Below are 20,506 nucleotides of genomic sequence, written 5' to 3'. Positions count from 1 at the left end.
CGCTCCGCCCCAGGTGACCGGATGCGGTCGTTCTTTGCCCAACGCATGGTTTTCCCAGTTAGCACAGCCGAGCAAATCCGAGATGAAGCAATGTCCCCCGCCCTGGGTTGCCAGGCCCACGGAAGTCACGTCCTGCATCCCGGGGCGGAGCTCGCAGCTGGGGAAGGGCGACGGCGGGGGCGGCCGCTAGCCCAGCAGCCTCGGTAGGCCCGGCTGCTGGCTGGCTGGCTGCGAACCAGAGTGTGGCCTGCCGGGAAAGGGGCGGGCCGAGGGCGCAGGGGTGAGGGGGGCTGGCTCGCCGCGTGGGGCGGGGTCGCGTTTGCCGCAGCAACAGGGTGCGGCCGGGTGAGCCGCGCGGGCGCAGGCCCAGCTTTCCGGAAGGCGGTGCGTCGGAACCGCTGCTCAGTCCCCAGATCGGCTGCGCGCCCCAGCCGTTGCCGAGATCCCAGCCCGGCCGCAGCCAGCGTGCGGGGAGGTGGGTGGGGAGGGGAGATGTAGTCGGGCTGCGGAGGAGCGGGGAGGGTGGCTCAAGGTCTGGGGTCCGCTAGGCGCGGGAGAGCATTACCAGATAAGCGAGAAACTGTCCTCACTGAAGGCGGGACGGGGCAGGGGCAGGGAGTGGCCGTAAGCCGGCGTGGGAGGGAGCCGCTGGGGATCTGTGGGACTGCAGAGGGAAATGTCTTAACGGACCCACGGGTGTGGAAGGGACTGGGCCTTGGAAAGAGAGAGTATTCACTTCTGTGGACGTCGCCCGCAAAGTTTTTCTCTCCCTTTCCTCCAGCTCTAACCTGAGCCATGTTTTTCACCTGTGGCCCAAATGAGGCCATGGTGGTCTCCGGTAAGTAATGTTCTCTTCTCAGCCAGTGCCCCCCCAGACTCTTGCGGTCCTGCCTCTGCCCTTTACTCTTCTCCCTCCCAGGTCCCCAGCGCCAAGCCTTCTGTCCACCCCACCCCCCATGGCTGCAAGCCACCCATTTGTGATTACCAGTCGCTACCCTTCCGAGGCCCAGACTGTCTCCCCTCCAGCTCCCAGATTTCCTCGTGGGGATTATCCCCCCAACCCCAGTTTTTCAGTCTTCCATATTCTAGCCCTACCCCTCACCACTGCAACTTACTGCCCCCTCACCTTGCAGGTTTCTGCCGAAGCCCCCCAGTCATGGTAGCTGGAGGGCGTGTTTTTGTCCTGCCCTGCATCCAGCAAATCCAGAGGTAAGTAGAAGGAGAACCAGGGAAGGGGAACCCTAGTTTTCTCTCTTTCCTTTTTTTTTTTTTTCTCACTGTCCACTCCTTTTTCCCATAGGATCTCTCTCAACACACTGACCCTCAATGTCAAGAGTGAAAAGGTTTACACTCGCCATGGGGTCCCCATCTCAGTCACTGGCATTGCCCAGGTGAGGCTTTCAGAGCCTTTCCCCTGATGTCCATTCCTTCGTCACCTTCTGTGTCCCCAGACATTAAGAATCTTCTGACCATGGCCTTCCCAACCTCTGGCTGCAGAGAAATTTCTCTGCGAAGTCTCACCTTCTCCAGGGACTCCCGAGGCACTTGACTCTTCCATTCTTTTCCTGCTTCCTACCTGGCTTCATGAGACCTTCACCACACTCACTCTATCCTTATTCTGGCTACAGGTGAAAATCCAGGGGCAGAACAAGGAGATGTTGGCAGCTGCCTGCCAGATGTTCCTGGGGAAGACAGAGGCTGAGATTGCCCACATTGCACTGGAGACTCTGGAGGGCCACCAGAGGGCTATCATGGCCCACATGACTGTGGAGGTGGGCTAGAGGGCAGGGAAAGATCTGGAAGGCATACCAGAGTGAGTTGGGCCTCTGGGCCAAGCTAGTCTGTGGGAGACAGTAGCCAGAGGACTGAGAGCTTAAATTCCTCCTTCCTACCATTCTGTTACCCTAGGAAATCTATAAGGACAGGCAGAAATTCTCAGAGCAAGTTTTCAAAGTGGCCTCCTCAGACCTGGTCAACATGGGCATCAGTGTGGTTAGCTATACCCTGAAGGACATTCATGATGATCAGGTATACCTAGGTGGCTGATCTTCTCCAGTTCCCTGCTCCCATCTCTTAAACCTTCCTGAGGATTCTGATTTCTGCTTCTCTCCCACAGGATTATTTGCACTCTTTAGGGAAGGCTCGAACCGCTCAAGTCCAAAAAGATGCTCGGATTGGGGAAGCAGAAGCCAAAAGAGATGCTGGGATCCGGGTGAGATAGATCCCACTTGGGGAGTCAGTTGGTCACTATGGATTTGTTGGGCATGCAGCGGGAGAGGGGATGGAAGAGGCACATCTGAGTGAGGTCTGGTAGAGCTGGGTTGGCAGAGGACATAGATGAGGCCACGTGCAGGGGAGCCTGGTGAGGAGCAGGCTCTCCCCGCGGGGCCTTCCTCTCCCTACTCTGACTTCCTTCCTGATCTCTTTGTGGACAGGAGGCCAAAGCCAAGCAGGAAAAGGTGTCTGCTCAGTACCTGAGTGAGATCGAGATGGCCAAAGCACAGAGAGACTATGAGCTAAAGAAGGCTGCATATGACATCGAGGTCAACACCCGCCGAGCACAGGCTGACTTGGCCTATCAGCTTCAGGTCAGAGCTACCACACTGGGCAGTTCCTCTCAGGCCCTCCATCTCAGGCTACCACACTTTCTCAGATTCTAACTCTGATCCCTTTCCTTTGGCTGTCCATTTCTGACCCAACTCCTCCATATGAGGAAGATTTGAAAAACCTAACCATTTCAGTTGAAAAGTAAAGGCCAAGAAGGGATATGGTCAATAGGACTGGTCATATGTTTGGGCAGACTGTTCCCTGTGAAAGGGCACCTGGGTGAATGGGGTGAAGCAGAGCTAGGATCCAGCGCATGCTCTGCTCACCATACTGTGCATTCTGCCACAGGTCAATGGTTCCGCATCCACCCAGGGGAAGGGGCACCTTTTTCTGATTTTCCATGGGCTCACAGCAGCCCTGGTGATCCAAGAAGGGCATGAGGAAGAAAAACATGGATGTGAGCTTTGAATCCTGCAAAGTGAGATATGGGCAGCCCTTGATATTGCAAGGAGGCATGATCAGTCCTCTTTGTTTGCAGATTCTGTATTTGAGAATTTGCCTACTCAAAAATTTATTGGTAATCCCAGAAACAGTACTTGTGGCACCTTTGTGGTCATTTGCACACAATGCACAGAGCAGTGAAAACTTTGAGTTGCCTAACAGTGCAGCGGAGGTTGAACAAGATGTTCTGCCTTCCTGTTTCAGCTCTCATAAGGTAAACTGTCGTTTTCACAGTATATTTACTGCCACGTTTTTTGCATTTTTGTACTTTTTGTTGGTGATTTTGCTGTTTAAAATGGCCCCCAAGCGTACTGCTAAAGTGCTAAGTATTTCTAAGTGCAAGGAGGCTGTGATATGCCTATAGAGAAAATACATGTGTTAGATAAGCTTCTTTCAGACAGGAGTTATAGTGCTTTTGGCTATGAGTTCGTTGTTAATGAATTAACAATGTATATTACATAAGGTATCTTTCAACAGAAACACATGTAAAACAAGGACATATACTAATCTGTTGATGAAAATGTTGTGACCAAGGGCTCACAGGAACCTAACAGCAAAATAAGTATTTGCTAATTCAGCATTCATGGCTACTCTATAGAACAGATCTACCACAAATAATGAAAATCAACTGTATTTTGAGACCTTTACCCAAAGGATGGCAATATTATGAAATTTGGTTTTGCCAAGAATTGGTATAGGCTGAAAGCCTAATGAAGTGCAAAACCTCTTTAGTTTATGATGTTAAATTCCTGGTGGTTTGACAGGTAATTGAGTGTAGCATAGTGCTTTGCTCCTCAGCATGGTCTGCCTACCAGCAGCATCAGCATCAGCATCACTGTGGAACTTGTTAGATACAAAATCTCAGGCTCCAGTCCTACTGACTGAATCAGAATCTGCATTTTTTTTTTTTTTTTTTTAAGTAGGCTGCAGACCCAGTGTGGGACATGAATGCACGATCCTGAGGTCAAGAGTCACATGCTTTACCAACTGGGCTAGCCAGGTGCCCCCAAAGCCTGCATTTTTTTTTCTTTTTTTTTTTTTTCTTTTTATTTTTTATATATATGAAATTTATTGACAAATTGGTTTCCATACAACACCCAGTGCTCATCCCAAAAGGTGCCCTCCTCAATACCCATCACCCACCCTCTCTTCCCTCCCACCCCCCATCAACCCTCAGTTTGTTCTCAGTTTTTAACAGTCTCTTATGCTTTGGCTCTCTCCCACTCTAACCTCTTTTTTTTTTTTTTTTTCCTTCCCCTCCCCCATGGGTTCCTGTTAAGTTTCTCAGGATCCACATAAGAGTGAAACCATATGATATCTGTCTTTCTCTGTATGGCTTATTTCACTTAGCATCACACTCTTCAGTTCCATCCACGTTGCTACAAAAGGCCATATTTCATTTTTTCTCATTGCCACGTAATATTCCATTGTGTATATAAACCACAATTTCTTTATCCATTCATCAGTTGATGGACATTTAGGCTCTTTCCATAATTTGGCTATTGTTGAGAGTGCTGCTATGAAATTGGGGTACAAGTGCCCCTATGCATCGGTACTCCTGTATCCCTTGGATAAATTCCTAGCAGTGCTATTGCTGGGTCATAGGGTAGGTCTATTTTTAATTTTCTGAGGAACCTCCACACTGCTTTCCAGAGTGGCTGCACCAATTTGCATTCCCACCAACAGTGCAAGAGGGTTCCCGTTTCTCCACATCCTCTCCAGCATCTATAGTCTCCTAATTTGTTCATTTTGGCCACTCTGACTGGCGTGAGGTGATACCTGAGTGTGGTTTTGATTTGTATTTCCCTGATAAGGAGCGACGCTGAACATCTTTTCATGTGCCTGTTGGCCATCCGGATGTCTTCTTTAGAGAAGTGTCTATTCATGTTTTCTGCCCATTTCTTCACTGGGTTATTTGTTTTTCGGGTGTGGAGTTTGGTGAGCTCTTTATAGATTTTGGATACTAGCCCTTTGTCCGATATGTCATTTGCGAATATCTTTTCCCGTTCCGTTGGTTGCCTTTTAGTTTTGTGGGTTGTTTCCTTTGCTGTGCAGAAGCTTTTTATCTTCATAAGGTCCCAGTAATTCACTTTTGCTTTTAATTCCCTTGCCTTTGGGGATGTGTCGAGTAAGAGATTGCTACGGCTGAGGTCAGAGAGGTCTTTTCCTGCTTTCTCCTCTAGGGTTTTGATGGTTTCCTGTCTCACATTTAGGTCCTTTATCCATTTTGAGTTTATTTTTGTGAATGGTGTGAGAAAGTGGTCTAGTTTCAACCTTCTGCATGTTGCTGTCCAGTTCTCCCAGCACCATTTGTTAAAGAGGCTGTCTTTTTTCCATTGGATGTTCTTTCCTGCTTTGTCAAAGATGAGTTGGCCATACGTTTGTGGGTCTAGTTCTGGGGTTTCTATTCTGTTCCATTGGTCTATGTGTCTGTTTTTGTGCCACCAAAGCCTGCATTTTTAACAAAATCCCCAGGAGATTCATGTACACACTGGAGTTTGAAAAGCATTAACATTGTGGAAACCATTTGCTTGAGTGGTCCTTAACCTTCTAAAAATGGCTTTATTTGTCTGAAGATCAAAGGATTGAGCTGATTTTGGCTCTGTTCCAGCTTTTATGAGTTCTTTATTTTGTGCCAGGCTTTGTGCTAGGTGCTCATGAAATAAGGATTCATTCAATAAATATGTATTAAGTGCCTACTATGTGCCAGACATTGTTTTGGAGGTAAGGATATAAGGCAGAAAAGATTCCTGCCCTTGTGGAGCTTACATTATAACACAGGAAACAGCTAATAAGCAAGTACATAATTTTTACGGGTTCTTGTTTAAGTGCTATGATAGAAATACACAGAGTGAGCAAAAAACAGTGGAGAGGTACTATATTAGGTTAGGGGTGATCCAAGAAAGCTTCAGTGAGGAAGTGATTTATGAGATAAACCTGAAGATGAGAAGGAGCCAGCAATGTAAAGAGTTGTGGACCAAGAACATTCTAGGCCAATGCTGTTCAAATAGAACTTTCTATGATGATGAAAGTGCTGTAAATCTGTGCTGTGATTTTTTTTACACATTTTTTAATTGTTTTTATTCGTTTTCAAGTTTATTTATTTTTGAGAGAGAGAGACACACACACACAATGCAAGTGGGGGAGGGGCAGAGAGAGAGGGATACATAGAATCTGAAGCAGGCTCCAGGCTCTGAGCTGTCAGCACAGAGCCCAATGTGGGACTTGAACTCACGAACTGCGAAATCATGACCTGAGCTGAAGTCGGATGCTTGACCACTGAGCCACCCAGGCGTCTCTATGCTGTGATGTTCAGTGCTTCAAATGTGGCTAGTGAAATGTAGGAACAGAATTTTTAATTGTATTTAATATTAATTTAAATATAAATAGCCATATGTGGCTAGGCAGAGGACCATCATGTGCAAAGGCCCTGAGGTAGGAAAGCTTGGTATATCCCAGGAACAGAAAGGAGGGTTCTGATCTGGTGTGGCTGGTATGCAGTGAGATGGCAAGGTAGGCATGGCCAGGTCACATAGGGTTCAGGTGGTCGTGATGGAGACTTAGCATTCAAAACCCAGTAGAATGCTATTGGAGAACTTTTTTTTTTTTTTTTTTTTTTTTTTTTGAGAAAGAGTGTACACACAAGAGCAGGGGAAGATGAGAGAGAGGGGGAGAGAGAATCCCAAGAATGCTCCACACTACCAGTGCAGAGCCCAGTGCAGGGTTCGACCCCACGAAACATGAGATCATGACCTGCGTCAAAACCAAGAGTCAGACGCTCATCTGACTGAGGCACTTAGGTGTCCCATACTATTGGAGAACTCTAAGCAGCGTGGTGCCACGGTCTATTTACATTTTCACAAGGATCAGTCTGGCTGCTATGTGGAGAATTGATTGTCAGAAGACAAGAGAGGAAGCAGGAATTTAAGTTGGAAGCTTTCTCAAAGATGATGGATTGAATAAATATAGTTAATTGCACTCCCTCTAAAACCTCACTAAAGCCACATAGAGTGATTTTTGAAAAGAAAGGGAAGACGAAAACAGATGCAGAGAATAGAATCAGAAGGAACAGAAAGCATAATATCATTTTGGAAGCCAGAAAGCCATCATAATTGACTAAGCCAGTCTGAGACAGTTGAGCCAGAGCTGCAGGGAGAAGCAATGTAATCAGCTGAGGCTCAGGAGATAGCAGCAACAGGTGCCTCTGGAGTTGTGATGAGACTGTTGAAATGAGGAGAAATGAGGTAAATGTGATAAAAAGTCACTTCTCAGCTCCTCTCTGGCTCCCTATGTCTTTGGTCATAGGCCCTTCTCTGCCCTAGTAGACATTGGGAAGTTTATTATCTGACAAGAGAAAACTAGAGGATATGATATGAGCCAGCTAGAAACAGGTGAGGGCCTGGTACTTTATCAATGACAGGCACGATGTGACTGACCATTGAATACTAAATGCTGACAGCCTCCCCTAACTCCCTTACCCCATTTGCCCCCCAGACCCTCCATCTTCCAAAGAAGACATCAGAAGACCATGCTGGGGAACATGACCAATCCAAAGGGAAAGGCTTAAAGATTCTGAATCAGAGGTTCCTCAGCAGGTGACCTGCCCAATCACCCTAGAGTGAAGCTCAAAGTCAACAAGCTTTATCCACATGCCCACAGTTTCCTTTCACTGTTTTAAACCTCCTTTACTGTGAGCAGACAGCCAAGAATTACCTGATATATGAGGGAATACTGCAACATGGAAGACTGAGACCAAAACTACAAACAGCAAAGTGATTTGAAGGATATATATACTATGCAGGGAGAAGAAAGTTAAAAAAAAAATTTTAATACCCCCAGTGAGATAAGAGGAAAATTCACATCCAGAAAATCAGGACATAGAACAGAAAACAAAAAAAAAGAGCTCTTAGGGGTGCCTGGGTGGCTCAGTCAGTTAAACGTCTGATCTTGATCAGGTCATGATCTCACGGTTCCTGAGATTGAGCGCCGCATCAGGCTCTGCACTGACATGTGGAGCCTGCTGGGGATTCTCGGTCTCCCCCTCTCTCTGCCCCTTCCCCACTTATGTTCTCTCAAAAATAATATAAATAAACATATAAATAAAAGAGCTCCTAGGGGTGCCTGGGTAGTTCAGTTGGTTGCATGTCCGACTTCAGTTCAGGTCAAGATCTCACGGTTTGTGTGTTTGAGCCCTGTGTTGGGCTCTGTGCTGACAGCTCCGAACCTGGACCCTGCTTCGGATTCTGTGTCTCCCTCTCTCTTTGCCCCTCCCCCACTGGTGTGTGCGTGTGTGCTCTCTCTCACTCTCTCAAAAATAAAAAATAATAATAATAATTAAAAATAAGTAAATAATTAAAAGAGCTCCTAGAAATTAATAAGATGGCAGAAATGAGGGCGGAAATCACATTGAAAGAAATTCTAATCAAGGGATTTATTAACCTAATTCTAATAAATTATTCTAATTTTAATAAATTCATTAATCCTAATCTGTAGATTTATTAATCTAATAAATCAACAGAACAAAGTAACTGGGAGGAAAATTGCCAATGGAAAACATTTATTTATTTATTTATTTTTTAATTTTTTTTTTAACCTTTATTTATTTTTGAGACACAGAGAGACAGAGCATGAACGGGGGAGGGTCAGAGAGAGGGAGACACAGAATCGGAAACAGGCTCCAGGCTCTGAGCCATCAGCACAGAGCCCGACGCGGGGCTCCAACTCACGGACCGCGAGATCACGACCTGAGCCGAAGTCGGCTGCTTAACCGACTGAGCCACCCAGGCGCCCCTGGAAAACATTTTTAAATGGTTATTCTGAAAGGTATGACTTTCTAGGTTGAAACCCTCTACCAAGTATGTAATACAATGAATGAAAAACAACTACACTGTGAAATTTCAGAACATGGAGAACAAAGAAAGGATCTAAAAGCTTCCACAGAAAAAGAACAGATCTCAAAGGGTCAGGCATCAAAATGACTTCAGATTTCTCAAGAAACTAGAAGACCATGGAGAAATGCTTTCAAAGTGCTGATGGAAAATGAATTCTAAACTTTACTTACTTATTTTCAGAGAGAGAGAGAGAGAGAGAGAGAACAAGTGAGGGAGAGACAGAGAGGGAGAGAGAGAGATTCCCAAGTAGGCTGAGCTGACACAATGTGGCGCTCAAACCCATGAACTGTGAGATCACGACCTGAGCTGAAATCAAAAGTCGGACGCTTAACTGACTGATCCACCCAGGTGTCCCCCCCCCCCCAACCTTTTTAAAACTTTATTTATTTATTTATTTTGGGAAAATGAATTTTAACATAGTAACTTGTACTCAACCTAATTGTCATTCAAATAGAAAGGTAGGGGAAAAAGCCTCAGAAAAGCAAGATCTCAAAAACTTATTGTCCACATACTCTTTCTGAGGAAGCTGCTGGGGGTTATTTCATCAAAAGGTGGGCTTAAACAGGAAGGGTGCCTGAGTGGCTCAGTGGGTTGAGCGTCAAACTTCTGCTCAGGTCATGATCTCATGGTTTGTGGGTTCAAGCCCTGCATTAGGCTCTGGGCTGACAGCTCAGAGCCTGGAGCCTGCTTCAGATTCTGTGTCTCCCTCTCTGCCCCTCCCCTGTTCTCACTCTGTTTCTCGAATTGTCTCAAAAATAAACAACATTTAAAAAAAAAAAAAAAAAGGTGGGCTTAAAGCGGGCAGGAGGGACTCCAACACAGAGAGATCCTGCACTCTGGGGTAGAGAGCAACTAGTCCAGTTTGGAACCTGTTTGGAATTTTAGGGTCAAAGACACTGGAGGGTGCCATACTCAGAAGCACTGTTCTCGAGTGAACAGATGGCTGCATTAGAGGCTGGGCACCATCTCTGGTATTGATAAGACCCACAGGGATGTTGGTACATGGCTGAGCCAGAGCAGTGAGATAATAAAGACACATGTTTTTCTCTGGTACCTCTCACCAAAATCTTGGCAAGAGCCTTCTGATCTCTGTACTCTACAAGGAATTAGAAAAAGAAATATGCCTAAATAAGAGGAATTCTATATGTACACATTCTTGTAGATGCTTTGAATGTCCCTGGGAGGAGAATACACAAGAAGCTGGTCACAATGGTTGCTTCTGGGGAAAGGAACAAGGTGGTTTGAGGAAATAAGTGGATGGAAGCCTTGCTTATCATTATTCATTTTTTTTTCTTTTGAATTTGTACCATATGCAAAAAATAAAAGTGAAAAAGATACGTACATACACCCGCCCCTGCCCCCGCCCCCGCCCCAAGCCAGTAGGCAGCTGTTGGCAGGTCAGGCTAGAATTGAGGGTGACTTGCAGGAAGTTTACAGGAGTACAGATGGAGAGGAGTACATGGGTTTGAGTGAGCCTAATGGTGGAAGACGGCCACTGTGCACCAGAGCCCTCCAGTGCTCGTACTCTAGCAATGGACACTGTGGAGAAATAGACTAATAGGGGAGCTCAACAGAGGGAAACTTAGCATGGCCAAGGGAGAACAGGGACTGGATCCCAGCCCTACGCATCTCTTGATGCTGAGGCTGCCTAGAAAATGCCCTACCCTTGATATTGCCTCTGAGAAGGATCAGGCCATCCCCCAAGCTATGACTGGGATCCATATGGGAAATGGACTTTGCTGGGCTGGCTGAACCCGCCAAGGACTAACTTCATGTACCTACTCTGTTTATATCTCTCTCTGGAGCTCTGGCTTCTCTCTGCGGTTCCTGGGAACTTGCCCTTCAGCCCTGATATTGAGCATCACTCCTACCCAGGTGGCCAAGACTAAGCAGCAGATCGAGGAGCAGCGGGTACAGGTGCAGGTGGTGGAGCGGGCCCAGCAGGTGGCAGTGCAGGAACAGGAGATCGCCCGCCGAGAGAAGGAGCTGGAGGCCCGAGTTCGGAAGCCAGCCGAGGCTGAGCGCTACAAGCTGGAGCGCCTAGCTGAGGCAGAGAAGTAAATGCCCCTTCCCAGGCCCCATCCTGGATCCTTTACCATGTGGGTGCCCCCAGATGAAGAACTGAGTTCTATGGAACTCGGGTTACAGGAGCCTCTGTCTCTCCAATGGGGTCTGCCTTTTGCCCCTCCTCAGCCCCTCCCTCCCCTTCTGTGCCCAGGTCTCAACTGATTATGCAGGCTGAGGCAGAAGCTGAATCTGTGAGGGTGAGTTAAGAGGGGGCTCTTGCTGGCTTGTGGAGGGAGTAGGGGTTGCTGTATCAGCTGGGGTTCCTTATCCTTAACTACAGCCATCAGTACCACAACTTTCCTGTACCCTTCTCAGATGCGTGGGGAGGCTGAGGCCTTTGCCATAGGGGCTCGAGCCCGGGCCGAGGCTGAGCAGATGGCCAAGAAAGCGGAAGCATTCCAGCTGTACCAGGAGGCTGCTCAGCTGGACATGCTGCTGGAGAAGCTGCCCCAGGTCTGGAGGTTGTGTGGGCACCAGGAGAAGAACAGAACCAGGGAATGTAGGGTGGGCGGAAATGAGGGGCAAGAGCTTGGGGAGAACCAGGCTAGGGGACCATAAATTAGGGGTGGGAATTATAGGCCAGCAACCAAAGTGAGGAAGGATGATCTTTACAAAGTGAAGCAGATCAAGGATCTTGAAGCCCAGGGTAAGACGTTTTAGGAAGGAGTGTGGTCAGACCACAGGTGCTGAGTGGGCATCTCTCACCTACCAGGTAGCAGAGGAGATCAGTGGTCCCTTGACCTCTGCCAAAAAGATCACACTGGTGTCCAGTGGAGGCGGGGCCATGGGGGCGGCCAAAGTGACGGGGGAAGTGCTGGACATACTGAGCCGCTTGCCAGAGAGCGTGGAAAGACTCACAGGCGTCAGCATCTCCCAGGTGAGGGTCTGTAGGGTGGGAGCTGTGGAACAGAATTTCTGGGTTCCTGGGGCATGTGATGCAGCAGGCCTAGTAGTGGGACCAGCACTAAGGAGGCTTGGGGACCACTGACATTTTTGTTTTCTATGTGCCAGACACACTGCTAAGCTTCTACACATATGGTTTGTTTTTTAAAATCAAAGTATCCTTTGGGTAAGTAGTATTTTACAAAGTAAAGAAACAACTTCCAATATGTTAAGGAACTTAGCCCCTGTCATACAGCTGGTGAAGCTAGGCTTCAAGCCCAGGCTGACCATCCTCTAGAGCCTTGTGGCCCCACTAGCACAAGAAACTAGTTGCAGCCTGTTGACAATTAATTCCAAGGCATATTACTGCTTTTCTTGGTGTCTGTTTATTCACCTATAGATTATGGTAGAGGTCATAAAGCAGGCCCTGGAACCAGACTTTTCTGGTGTGAATTCTGGCTTCAGTGCCTGCTAGCTGTGATCTTAGACAAGTTTTCTACTTCCCTGTACCTCTTTCCTCACCTTAAAATCATGTTAATAATACTATTTACTATGTTGAATTGCTGAGGGGATTTTATACATATATAAAATATGGGGTACCTGGATGGCTAGTCGATTGAGCATCCAGCTTCAGCTCAGGTCATGATCTCACGATTTGTAAGTTCAAGCCCCACATCAGGCTCGCTGCTGTCAGCTCAGAGCCAGCTTCAGATCCTCTGTCTCCCTCTCTCTTCTGCCCCTCCCCCATTCCTGTTCTGTTGCTCAAAAATGAATAAACATTAAAAAAAATATATATATATATATATATATATATATATATATATATATATATATATATATGGGGGTGCCTGGGTGGTTCAGTTGGTTAAGTGTCTAACTCTTATTTCAGCTCAGGTCATGATCTCAGTTTTGAGTTCGAGCCCTGCATTAGGCTCTGTGCTGACAGTGCAAAACCTGCATGGGATTCTCTCTCCCTCTCTCTCTGGCCCTCCCCTGCTCTCCCTCTCTCTCTCTCTCTCTCTCTCTCTCTCAAAAAATAAAAATTAAAAATATATAGAAGTGCCCTTCAAGTTAGTTTCCTTGGAGCCTTCTTGAGGCCTTCATTGAAAGCACTGAGAGATTAGGAGCTGAGGAGGGTCTGTGAAAGGGCTCTGGCCCTCTCCACTCCTCTTCAGTGATATGTTGCTGTACATGGGTCCTAATGACCACTTGACAAGAGGGTAGGGTAGGGTGGCAGAAAAAAACTTCTTAGAAGACTCCTGGAAATGCATGTCCTCCCTTCAGCCTTCATCCAAATGGGGAGCTGGGAGAATAGGGTACCTGGTTCCCAAGTGTCATCACCATTGTCTTTTTGCCAGGTTAACCACAAGCCTTTGCGAACAGCTTGAGCCGTCAACCTTCGCTGATGCCTAGCCTCATGGCTCAAGTTGCCAGAATGGTTCCCATACTGCATGTACAACTGGCTTCCCTGAGCATGTCCTTTGACATTGGGGTCCCACCCCTCATCTCCTTGCCAAATTGCCTGTGCCTTGCCTTGAAGGGGAATGGTTGCTCCCCTTGCCAACCCTACACTGCCAAGAGTATCGGTCCCCCAGGGTTCCCATGCCAGTCTTCTGATTATCCTACTCACCCAGCTTATTTAACTTCCTAATTACACTGTGTGAGCCTATTGTCTAGAATTTTCCTGACCCAAACTTGAGAGATGGCCTGGAGGTTCGCAACTTTGTCAAATCAATTCCTGTTAAGCACTAACACTAGAGTGTCTGGGTGGCTCAGTCAGTTAAGCATTTGACTTCAGCTCAGGTCATGATCTTGCGGTTTGTGGATTCAAGCCCTGCATTGGGTTCTGTGTTGACAGCTTGGAGCCTGGAGCCTGCTGTGGATTCTGTGTCTCCCTGTCTCTCTGCCCCTCCCCTGCTCACACTCTCTCAAAAATAAAAAAAAACTACAAATTACAAATACTGATTAACAATTAATAAAGCAGAATTCATTCAAAATGAATGCTAGTATGTAGCTTGTTCCCTTCATTCAGTAGACTTTTGGGGCACCTGGGTGGCTCAGTCAGTTAAGCATCCAACTTCAGTTCAGGTCATGATCTTGCCATTCCAGAGTTCAACCCCTGAATTGAGCTCAGTGCTGGTATCTCAGAGCCTGGAGCCTGTTTCAGATTCTGTGTCTCCTTCTCTCTCTGCCCCTCCCCCACTCATGCTCACGCACGTGCGCGCGCTCTCTCTCTCAAAAATAAACATTAAAAATTTTAAGGGGCGCCTGAGTGGCTCGGTCGGTTAAGTGACTCACTTTGGCTCAGGTCATGATCTCACGGTTCCTGCTTTTGAGCCCCACATGCTGACAGCTCAGAGCCTGGCGCTGGCTTTGGATTCTGTGGCTCCATCTCTCTCTCTGCCCCTCCCCAACTCGTGCTCTGTCTCTCAAAAACAAAAAAGATACAAAAAAAAATTTTTAAGTACTTTTTAGAATGGGAGAAGTTACTTATACACTGTTAAAGTTGCACAACTTTTTTTTTCCTGCAAAAGTTGGCTACAGGCAAAAAGCATGCTGAAATGAGAGGAGAGAACTGCACTAGTCCCCAGAATTACTGAAAATAGGGCCAAGGAAAATTATGTTAACTTAAATTTCTAAGGTAGCTTTGAGACTTATTTTGTGTACTTAGAAGCATGGGGTAGGTCTTAGGTGTAAGTCACTTTAGACCATGATGTGGCATCCCTCACTAGTTATCTTTCCCTTGTGTTAACTGAGAAAATGCCAAAGGGTAACAGAAAACAGGACACAGAGCCATAACCCAAATGAACCCTGGATGCGCTATACTTTGGAAGTGGTGCAGTAGTAGCTTCCAACTCTTCATTCATGAGATTCTCCCAGACTACAGTTAAAACAGATTGCTGTACTCAACTGGTTTCTGGTTTAGTACATCCCAGTAGGCCTGAGGATCTGCATTTCTGTAAGTTCCAAGAGGATGTTGATGCCTGCTGGTCTGGGAACCAGTTACACACTAACATTCATCTCAGTTCCCATTTCTGTCCATAGATCCTGCATCTGAGCCTATGCCTATCCCAGTTACTGAGACTGGTAGTAAGGGTGGTGGGGTGGTTTGGGTACTAGGGCTAAGAAATGAAAGTCAGTTAAGTATAAGGATATTCTCGTCAGCTTATGGAAAGCAGAGTATATGTATAACTGAACTTGAGCTTCATGTGTCCACTGGCAAGCTTTCCCTAAATGAGCACACACCTCACAACTTCTTTTCAATTCTCATTTATTTTTGGCTCTTGGGGCAATGTCATCTTTTCAATATGAAAAAAAGCAAGTTCAACACAAAATAGAAATTTGAAGTGTAGGACAGGACAAAACCAAGGGCAGGTGGATAAAAGGAATAGCAAAAGGAAGAGATGAGATGTTGCCAAAAGATGGAGGGTTCTCCTTGTCCCTTCTCTGGAGGAATGACTCAAGTATTTAGGTGGCAATACACACCTTATACATGGCAGGGCTAGGTTTGTAAGAAAAAGTGGGGATGGGAGGGCCTTTCTGGAGGCTTTAGGGACCAAAGTCAGTCCCTCTTCCCCCTTTTGGCCTTCTCCAACCATGGAAAAAGGAATCCAACATGTGAAAGAGGGTGCATAGAAGAGGGAAGGATCCCACTCAACAGAGTGGGCAGAACCCTACAAAGGAAACAGGACAGAGCTTGGAAGGAGACTAAAAATGGAGATAATACTGTTAACACCTTCCCTAAAGCTGAGAAATAACAGGGAAATTCCCGGAAATCAGGACTTCAATAGCCTTCCCCAAAACCGCTCTGGAATAGAAAACCCTAACCCTTCCTTATAGGTACCTCTGTTATGAGGTGGGTTGGTTTCCTTTCCCTTGGGCTACCACATGGGCTTAGGATAGTGGCCATCTACTGGGTTTTCAGCATATGGTTCTAAATGAGATCTAATGAATTCCAGCTTCTTAAACAAAGGGAAATATCAACTGGACAGATGAGAGAAATGTATACCTAACGGGAATACCAGGTTACCCAGAATGGCAGAAATCTAGGTTTTCCCAAAGTGGAAGAGAGGAGACATTCAACAAACAACAAATATTTATTGAGCGCCTATTATGTGCCAGGCACTGTTCTTGGAACCCCCCTCCAAAAAAAGGAAAAACAAAAAACAAGATAGAGGCAGAAAATGCAAATTCTGAGGGAGAGGACAGGGGCAGTTGAGGAAGAAGGCTGAGGGAACAGAGAAGGCTACGGTGATGATGCTCTTAGGCCTCCTCTTCAGCCTCTTCGCCAAAATCCTCTTCTTCTTCTGCGGTGGCATCCTGGTACTGCTGGTACTCGGAGACAAGGTCGTTCATGTTGCTCTCAGCTTCAGTGAACTCCATCTCGTCCATGCCCTCACCTGTGTACCAGTGGAGGAAGGCCTTGCGCCGGAACATGGCCGTGAATTGCTCTGAGATGCGCTTGAAGAGCTCCTGGATGGCCGTGCTGTTGCCGATGAAGGTGACTGCCATCTTGAGGCCACGGGGTGGGATGTCACAGACAGCCGTCTTGACATTGTTGGGGATCCATTCCACGAAGTAGCTGCTATTCTTGTTTTGCACATTGAGCATCTGCTCATCTACCTCCTTCATGGACATCCGCCCACGGAAGACAGCAGCTACAGTGAGGTAACGGCCATGGCGGGGGTCACAGGCAGCCATCATGTTCTTGGCATCGAAGACCTGCTGGGTGAGTTCAGGCACAGTAAGGGCCCGATACTGCTGGCTTCCACGGCTGGTCAGAGGTGCAAAGCCAGGCATAAAGAAGTGGAGACGTGGGAAGGGCACCATGTTAACTGCCAGCTTGCGGAGGTCTGCATTGAGCTGACCAGGGAAGCGAAGGCAGGTGGTGACACCGCTCATGGTGGCTGAGACAAGGTGGTTCAGGTCCCCGTAGGTTGGAGTGGTCAGCTTGAGAGTGCGGAAGCAGATGTCATAAAGGGCCTCGTTGTCAATGCAGTAGGTCTCATCTGTGTTCTCTACCAATTGATGGACGGAGAGGGTGGCATTGTAGGGCTCAACCACAGTGTCAGACACTTTGGGTGAAGGTACCACACTGAAGGTGTTCATGATGCGGTCAGGATATTCTTCTCGGATCTTGCTGATGAGCAAGGTGCCCATTCCAGAGCCTGTGCCTCCACCCAGTGAGTGGGTCAGCTGGAAGCCTTGCAGGCAGTCACAGCTCTCGGCCTCCTTCCGTACCACATCCAAGACTGAGTCAACCAGCTCAGCCCCCTCTGTGTAGTGGCCCTTGGCCCAGTTGTTGCCTGCCCCAGACTGACCTGGAATGGGGTCAGGAGGCAATCTTGGTTAGTAAGGTGAGAGATAAAAAGACCAAATTCCACCTTCAACTTTTGGAAAAATGTCCATGAATGTGCCTTCTTTCTCACTCACCTGTGATATACCCCCCCCCCATTATTTACAACCTAGGGTAGTCACTACCAACACCCTGCATTAGAGATTTCAGAACACAGCCCCAGGTAAGCTCTCCAGTATAACAATTATCTCCTAATTCTTCCTGTTTCCTTCATACTAGTAAATTGAACAGCACATTATCTACTAATATGTGTATAACTCACCGAAAACAAAGTTGTCTGGTCTGAATATCTGCCCAAAAGGACCTGAGCGAACAGAGTCCATGGTCCCTGGTTCTAGATCCACCAAGATAGCACGAGGAACATATTTGCCACCTATATGGAAGAAAGTAAAGTAAAAATTGGCAGACAAGATAAATTGGGGCTGGGAGACCAAGGACCCAAACTTGTGATTCCAAGTGCTGCCACCAGGGGGCAGGAGAGCCAATCTTTTGCTCCACGGGGAAGTCAAATTAAGTTGAGTTCTCCTTTAAAAAAAAAGATAGACCCATCCGAAGGTGGTAAAGGGTTCTCCAGGGCTGGAAAGAGACCCCAGAGAAGGGGGAGAGGAGACAGGAGGCAAACTTCCCGGGCTCCCGCCCTTACCTGTAGCTTCATTATAGTACACGGAGATGCGGTCCAGCTGCAGGTCGCTGTCACCGTGGTAGGTACCGGTGGGGTCAATGCCATGTTCATCACTGATTACCTCCCAGAACTGCCGAGGGAAAGCAATGAGACCTCAAAAGCTCTGGTCCCAGCCAATTAGGCTCCCCCGATCCACACATTTTAATCCCAGACACCCCGGTGGTGAGCCCGGTTCTAGGGCCCGGTATTCCCCCCATCTGCCTGCCACCTCCTTCCACGAGCCACCCGCAGGTTTCACTGCTTGGGATGTGAGCGGAGTTGCGGCTGAGGATGCCCGGCGATAGCAGGAAATTGTGGGGTGGGAGTGTGCCGAGGGGGATGGAGGCGGCAGACCAGACTGGACAAGCGCACCTCCCGGACTTGTACAAAGGGCAAGGGGTAGAGAAAGAAGCAGCTGCTGCGGTGGACCACCCTCCCTCCACGATTGAGGCGCACGCGCGCGCCGTACCACTGACAAAGGGTGCGTCGCGCGTGGGCGGGGGCGTGAATTCCGCGCGAGGCGGGGCTCAACTCGGACTAGCGCGCCCCCAGCCGGTCGGCAGGGCCGCATTGTCCCCGCGCGCCAGGGGCGCCCGGCCCCGCCCTTCTGCTACAACGTAGCAGCAGCACTTCCTCCCCGCCCTTCCCCCGCTACACTGTAACGGCGCGCAAAAAAAAAAAAAAAAAAAAAAAAAAAAAAAAAACCACCACTCCCCAACTCTGCCTTGGTTGGCCTCGGTATTTTATTCCTTGGCTAGTTTTTAAGCCCTCGCTTTAAATACGGATTATCTTCCTTTCTCCCCCTGGTTATTCCTGAGGGACCCTTTAAAGAAAAGGACTCTCCCGCCCTCTTTCCCGGTATCTGTTCACGCCCTAAAAGGGTCTCTTTACGGGAGATGAAAGGAAATAAAATTAATTCAGCACCTATTAGTCTTCCATCCACGAAGAACTACGGGGCCGCCCCTCAGGGATCGCGGGCGCTCGAGATGCCTATCTTTTGCGAAGGGCACCGCTCACCGCAGCCCACCCTGGCGCACCGCGTCCCCCAGCCCACGGGTGGGATTCGAGCTCTCCGCAGCCGCCGCCCAACCTCTCTCCTTCCCCCTCCGACGAAACCCAGCCAAGGGGGATGCACATGGGGGAAACCTCGCTTCGCTTTGTCTCGAACCGTTTCCGCATCTTCCTCCCTCCCCGGTCCTCAGACCGTTAGAACACTTTCAGGTATAATTTTACAGAACCACGGTCTTCCCACCCTCAAACCCAAAAGGTACTTAATAGCTTTCCCAAAATAAGCCAGCCAAGAATTCCCCGTTTTTCAAAAGCGAAATCTAGTTACAGAGGTCTATTATGTATAGAAAACTTTTGGGGGGCAAAGTTCAACTATGGGTGAAATGCAAATATATCCCACAACTATTCTTCATCATTTATCTGGACTTTTTCCATCTCAAAAGAAATATAATTAAAAGAAGAGGTTTAAAATCCTTACCTTGGCACCGATCTGGTTGCCACACTGACCGGCCTGGATGTGCACGATTTCCCTCATTGTTAAAATTTATTTTAAATTTTTTGCTCGCCTCAAGATGTGTAGGGGGCAAGAAAATGATATGGAATTTTTTTTCTATACTGCTAGTCGCAGGCTGGAAGGATGGGACGTGTCCCGGAGCCTAGAGCAGCGAGGTCCGAACGCAGCTGCAGGAAGGTTCTGAGAGGGAGAAAGAAGAGGGGAGGGCAAAGGAGGGAAGGCGGGCAGGGCGGGGCGCGCGTGCGCCCAGGCTGGGAGGCGGGAGAACGCGCCCCGCGCCGCGGTCCCGAGACAAAGCCTTATCTAGGCTGGCCCTGATTAGTCGATGCCACTCACGTATGAGACGTCCATTGGTCTCTGCTTGGATGGAGGAACGCAGGCCTCACTGGGAGTTGTAGTCCTCCATTGTTGTCCACGCTGCAAAAGGGAGGGAGGGATGGGTGGATACTGGATTTTTGGTTTGGGTTTTGTTTTTTGTTTTGATGAAAAGTGATCTTGCGCAAGATTTCTTTCCCCCATGCCTGAGTTTTTGTACTAAGAGGGAGTAGTTTTCGGGGACACACTAATTGGGAACCTTAGGGTGCCAGGCGTTGGAAGGAGGAGTGGGCACGCCCCGAACGCTCCCTGCTGCCGTAGCTCTTGGGAAGAGAGGGCCGCTTAGCTCAGCGAAAACGGGAGAAATGCGGCACCCTGCTCTGCTATCTAACGGCTGATCCCCTAGGCATGAGCGACAGTGAGCCGCTGCTCCCCCAGATAGAGCGTATTACCTCTCTATTTCCTTGTAAGTTTTCTAATGATAATGTTTAGAAAGAAACCAAATTGCAGCAAGGGCTTTTTAGAAGAGAGATATAATTGTCTGAGGGTGTGTTCAAAGAATAAGTTGAATGGTTTAGAGAAACTATCTGGAATCTGTGAAGCCAGAAGTCTTTGTCTACGTGTAATGGGTTCTGGGCCTTAGAGCAGCACTAAAGACGCTTTTTGTCACAGAACTGTTGAGATGAAGTGCGTGGTAGAATTTTAGTGTCTTCCAGCCTGCCTCTCTAGACACTTCACTGGAACTGTTTTTCAGTTTGCTGAAT

The 20,506-nt window shown here is 47.9% G+C and overlaps 2 protein-coding genes across 4 annotated transcripts; one reads left to right on the top strand and one right to left on the bottom strand.

Moving 5' to 3' along the window:
• The first annotated feature begins 300 nt into the window (after positions 1-300).
• On the top strand, positions 301-13,889 carry FLOT1 (flotillin 1). Of its 3 annotated transcripts, XM_011282126.4 has the most exons (13): positions 302-475; positions 782-838; positions 1,134-1,209; positions 1,301-1,391; positions 1,629-1,772; positions 1,909-2,028; positions 2,117-2,212; positions 2,436-2,588; positions 10,815-10,996; positions 11,158-11,203; positions 11,322-11,459; positions 11,719-11,883; positions 13,247-13,889. In XM_011282126.4, exons 2-13 carry the CDS (start codon positions 796-798, stop codon positions 13,274-13,276), a joined length of 1,284 nt encoding a protein of 427 aa, XP_011280428.1. In that variant the 5' UTR covers positions 302-475; positions 782-795; the 3' UTR covers positions 13,277-13,889. The 3 variants fall into 3 exon arrangements, with proteins under 3 accessions (XP_044913163.1, XP_011280428.1, XP_044913164.1); XM_045057228.1 differs by lacking the exon at positions 1,909-2,028 and having other exon boundaries at positions 301-475; XM_045057229.1 differs by lacking the exons at positions 302-475; positions 1,301-1,391 and having other exon boundaries at positions 778-838.
• A 1,253-nt stretch (positions 13,890-15,142) lies between these two features.
• On the bottom strand, positions 15,143-19,633 carry TUBB (tubulin beta class I). Its single transcript, XM_003985886.5, has 4 exons — positions 19,392-19,633; positions 17,888-17,996; positions 17,507-17,617; positions 15,143-17,209 (listed from the first exon to the last, which is right to left on the bottom strand). The coding sequence occupies exons 1-4, from the start codon at positions 19,446-19,448 to the stop codon at positions 16,152-16,154; spliced, it is 1,335 nt and encodes a 444-aa protein (XP_003985935.1). The 5' UTR covers positions 19,449-19,633; the 3' UTR covers positions 15,143-16,151.
• Positions 19,634-20,506: the final 873 nt, after the last annotated feature.

Source organism: Felis catus, chromosome B2 (assembly GCF_018350175.1).
Source record: "Felis catus isolate Fca126 chromosome B2, F.catus_Fca126_mat1.0, whole genome shotgun sequence".
NCBI classification, from domain to species: Eukaryota; Metazoa; Chordata; class Mammalia; order Carnivora; family Felidae; genus Felis; species Felis catus.
Note: the sequence above shows the minus strand (reverse complement) of the source record. Positions and strands in the feature narration are given on the sequence as shown.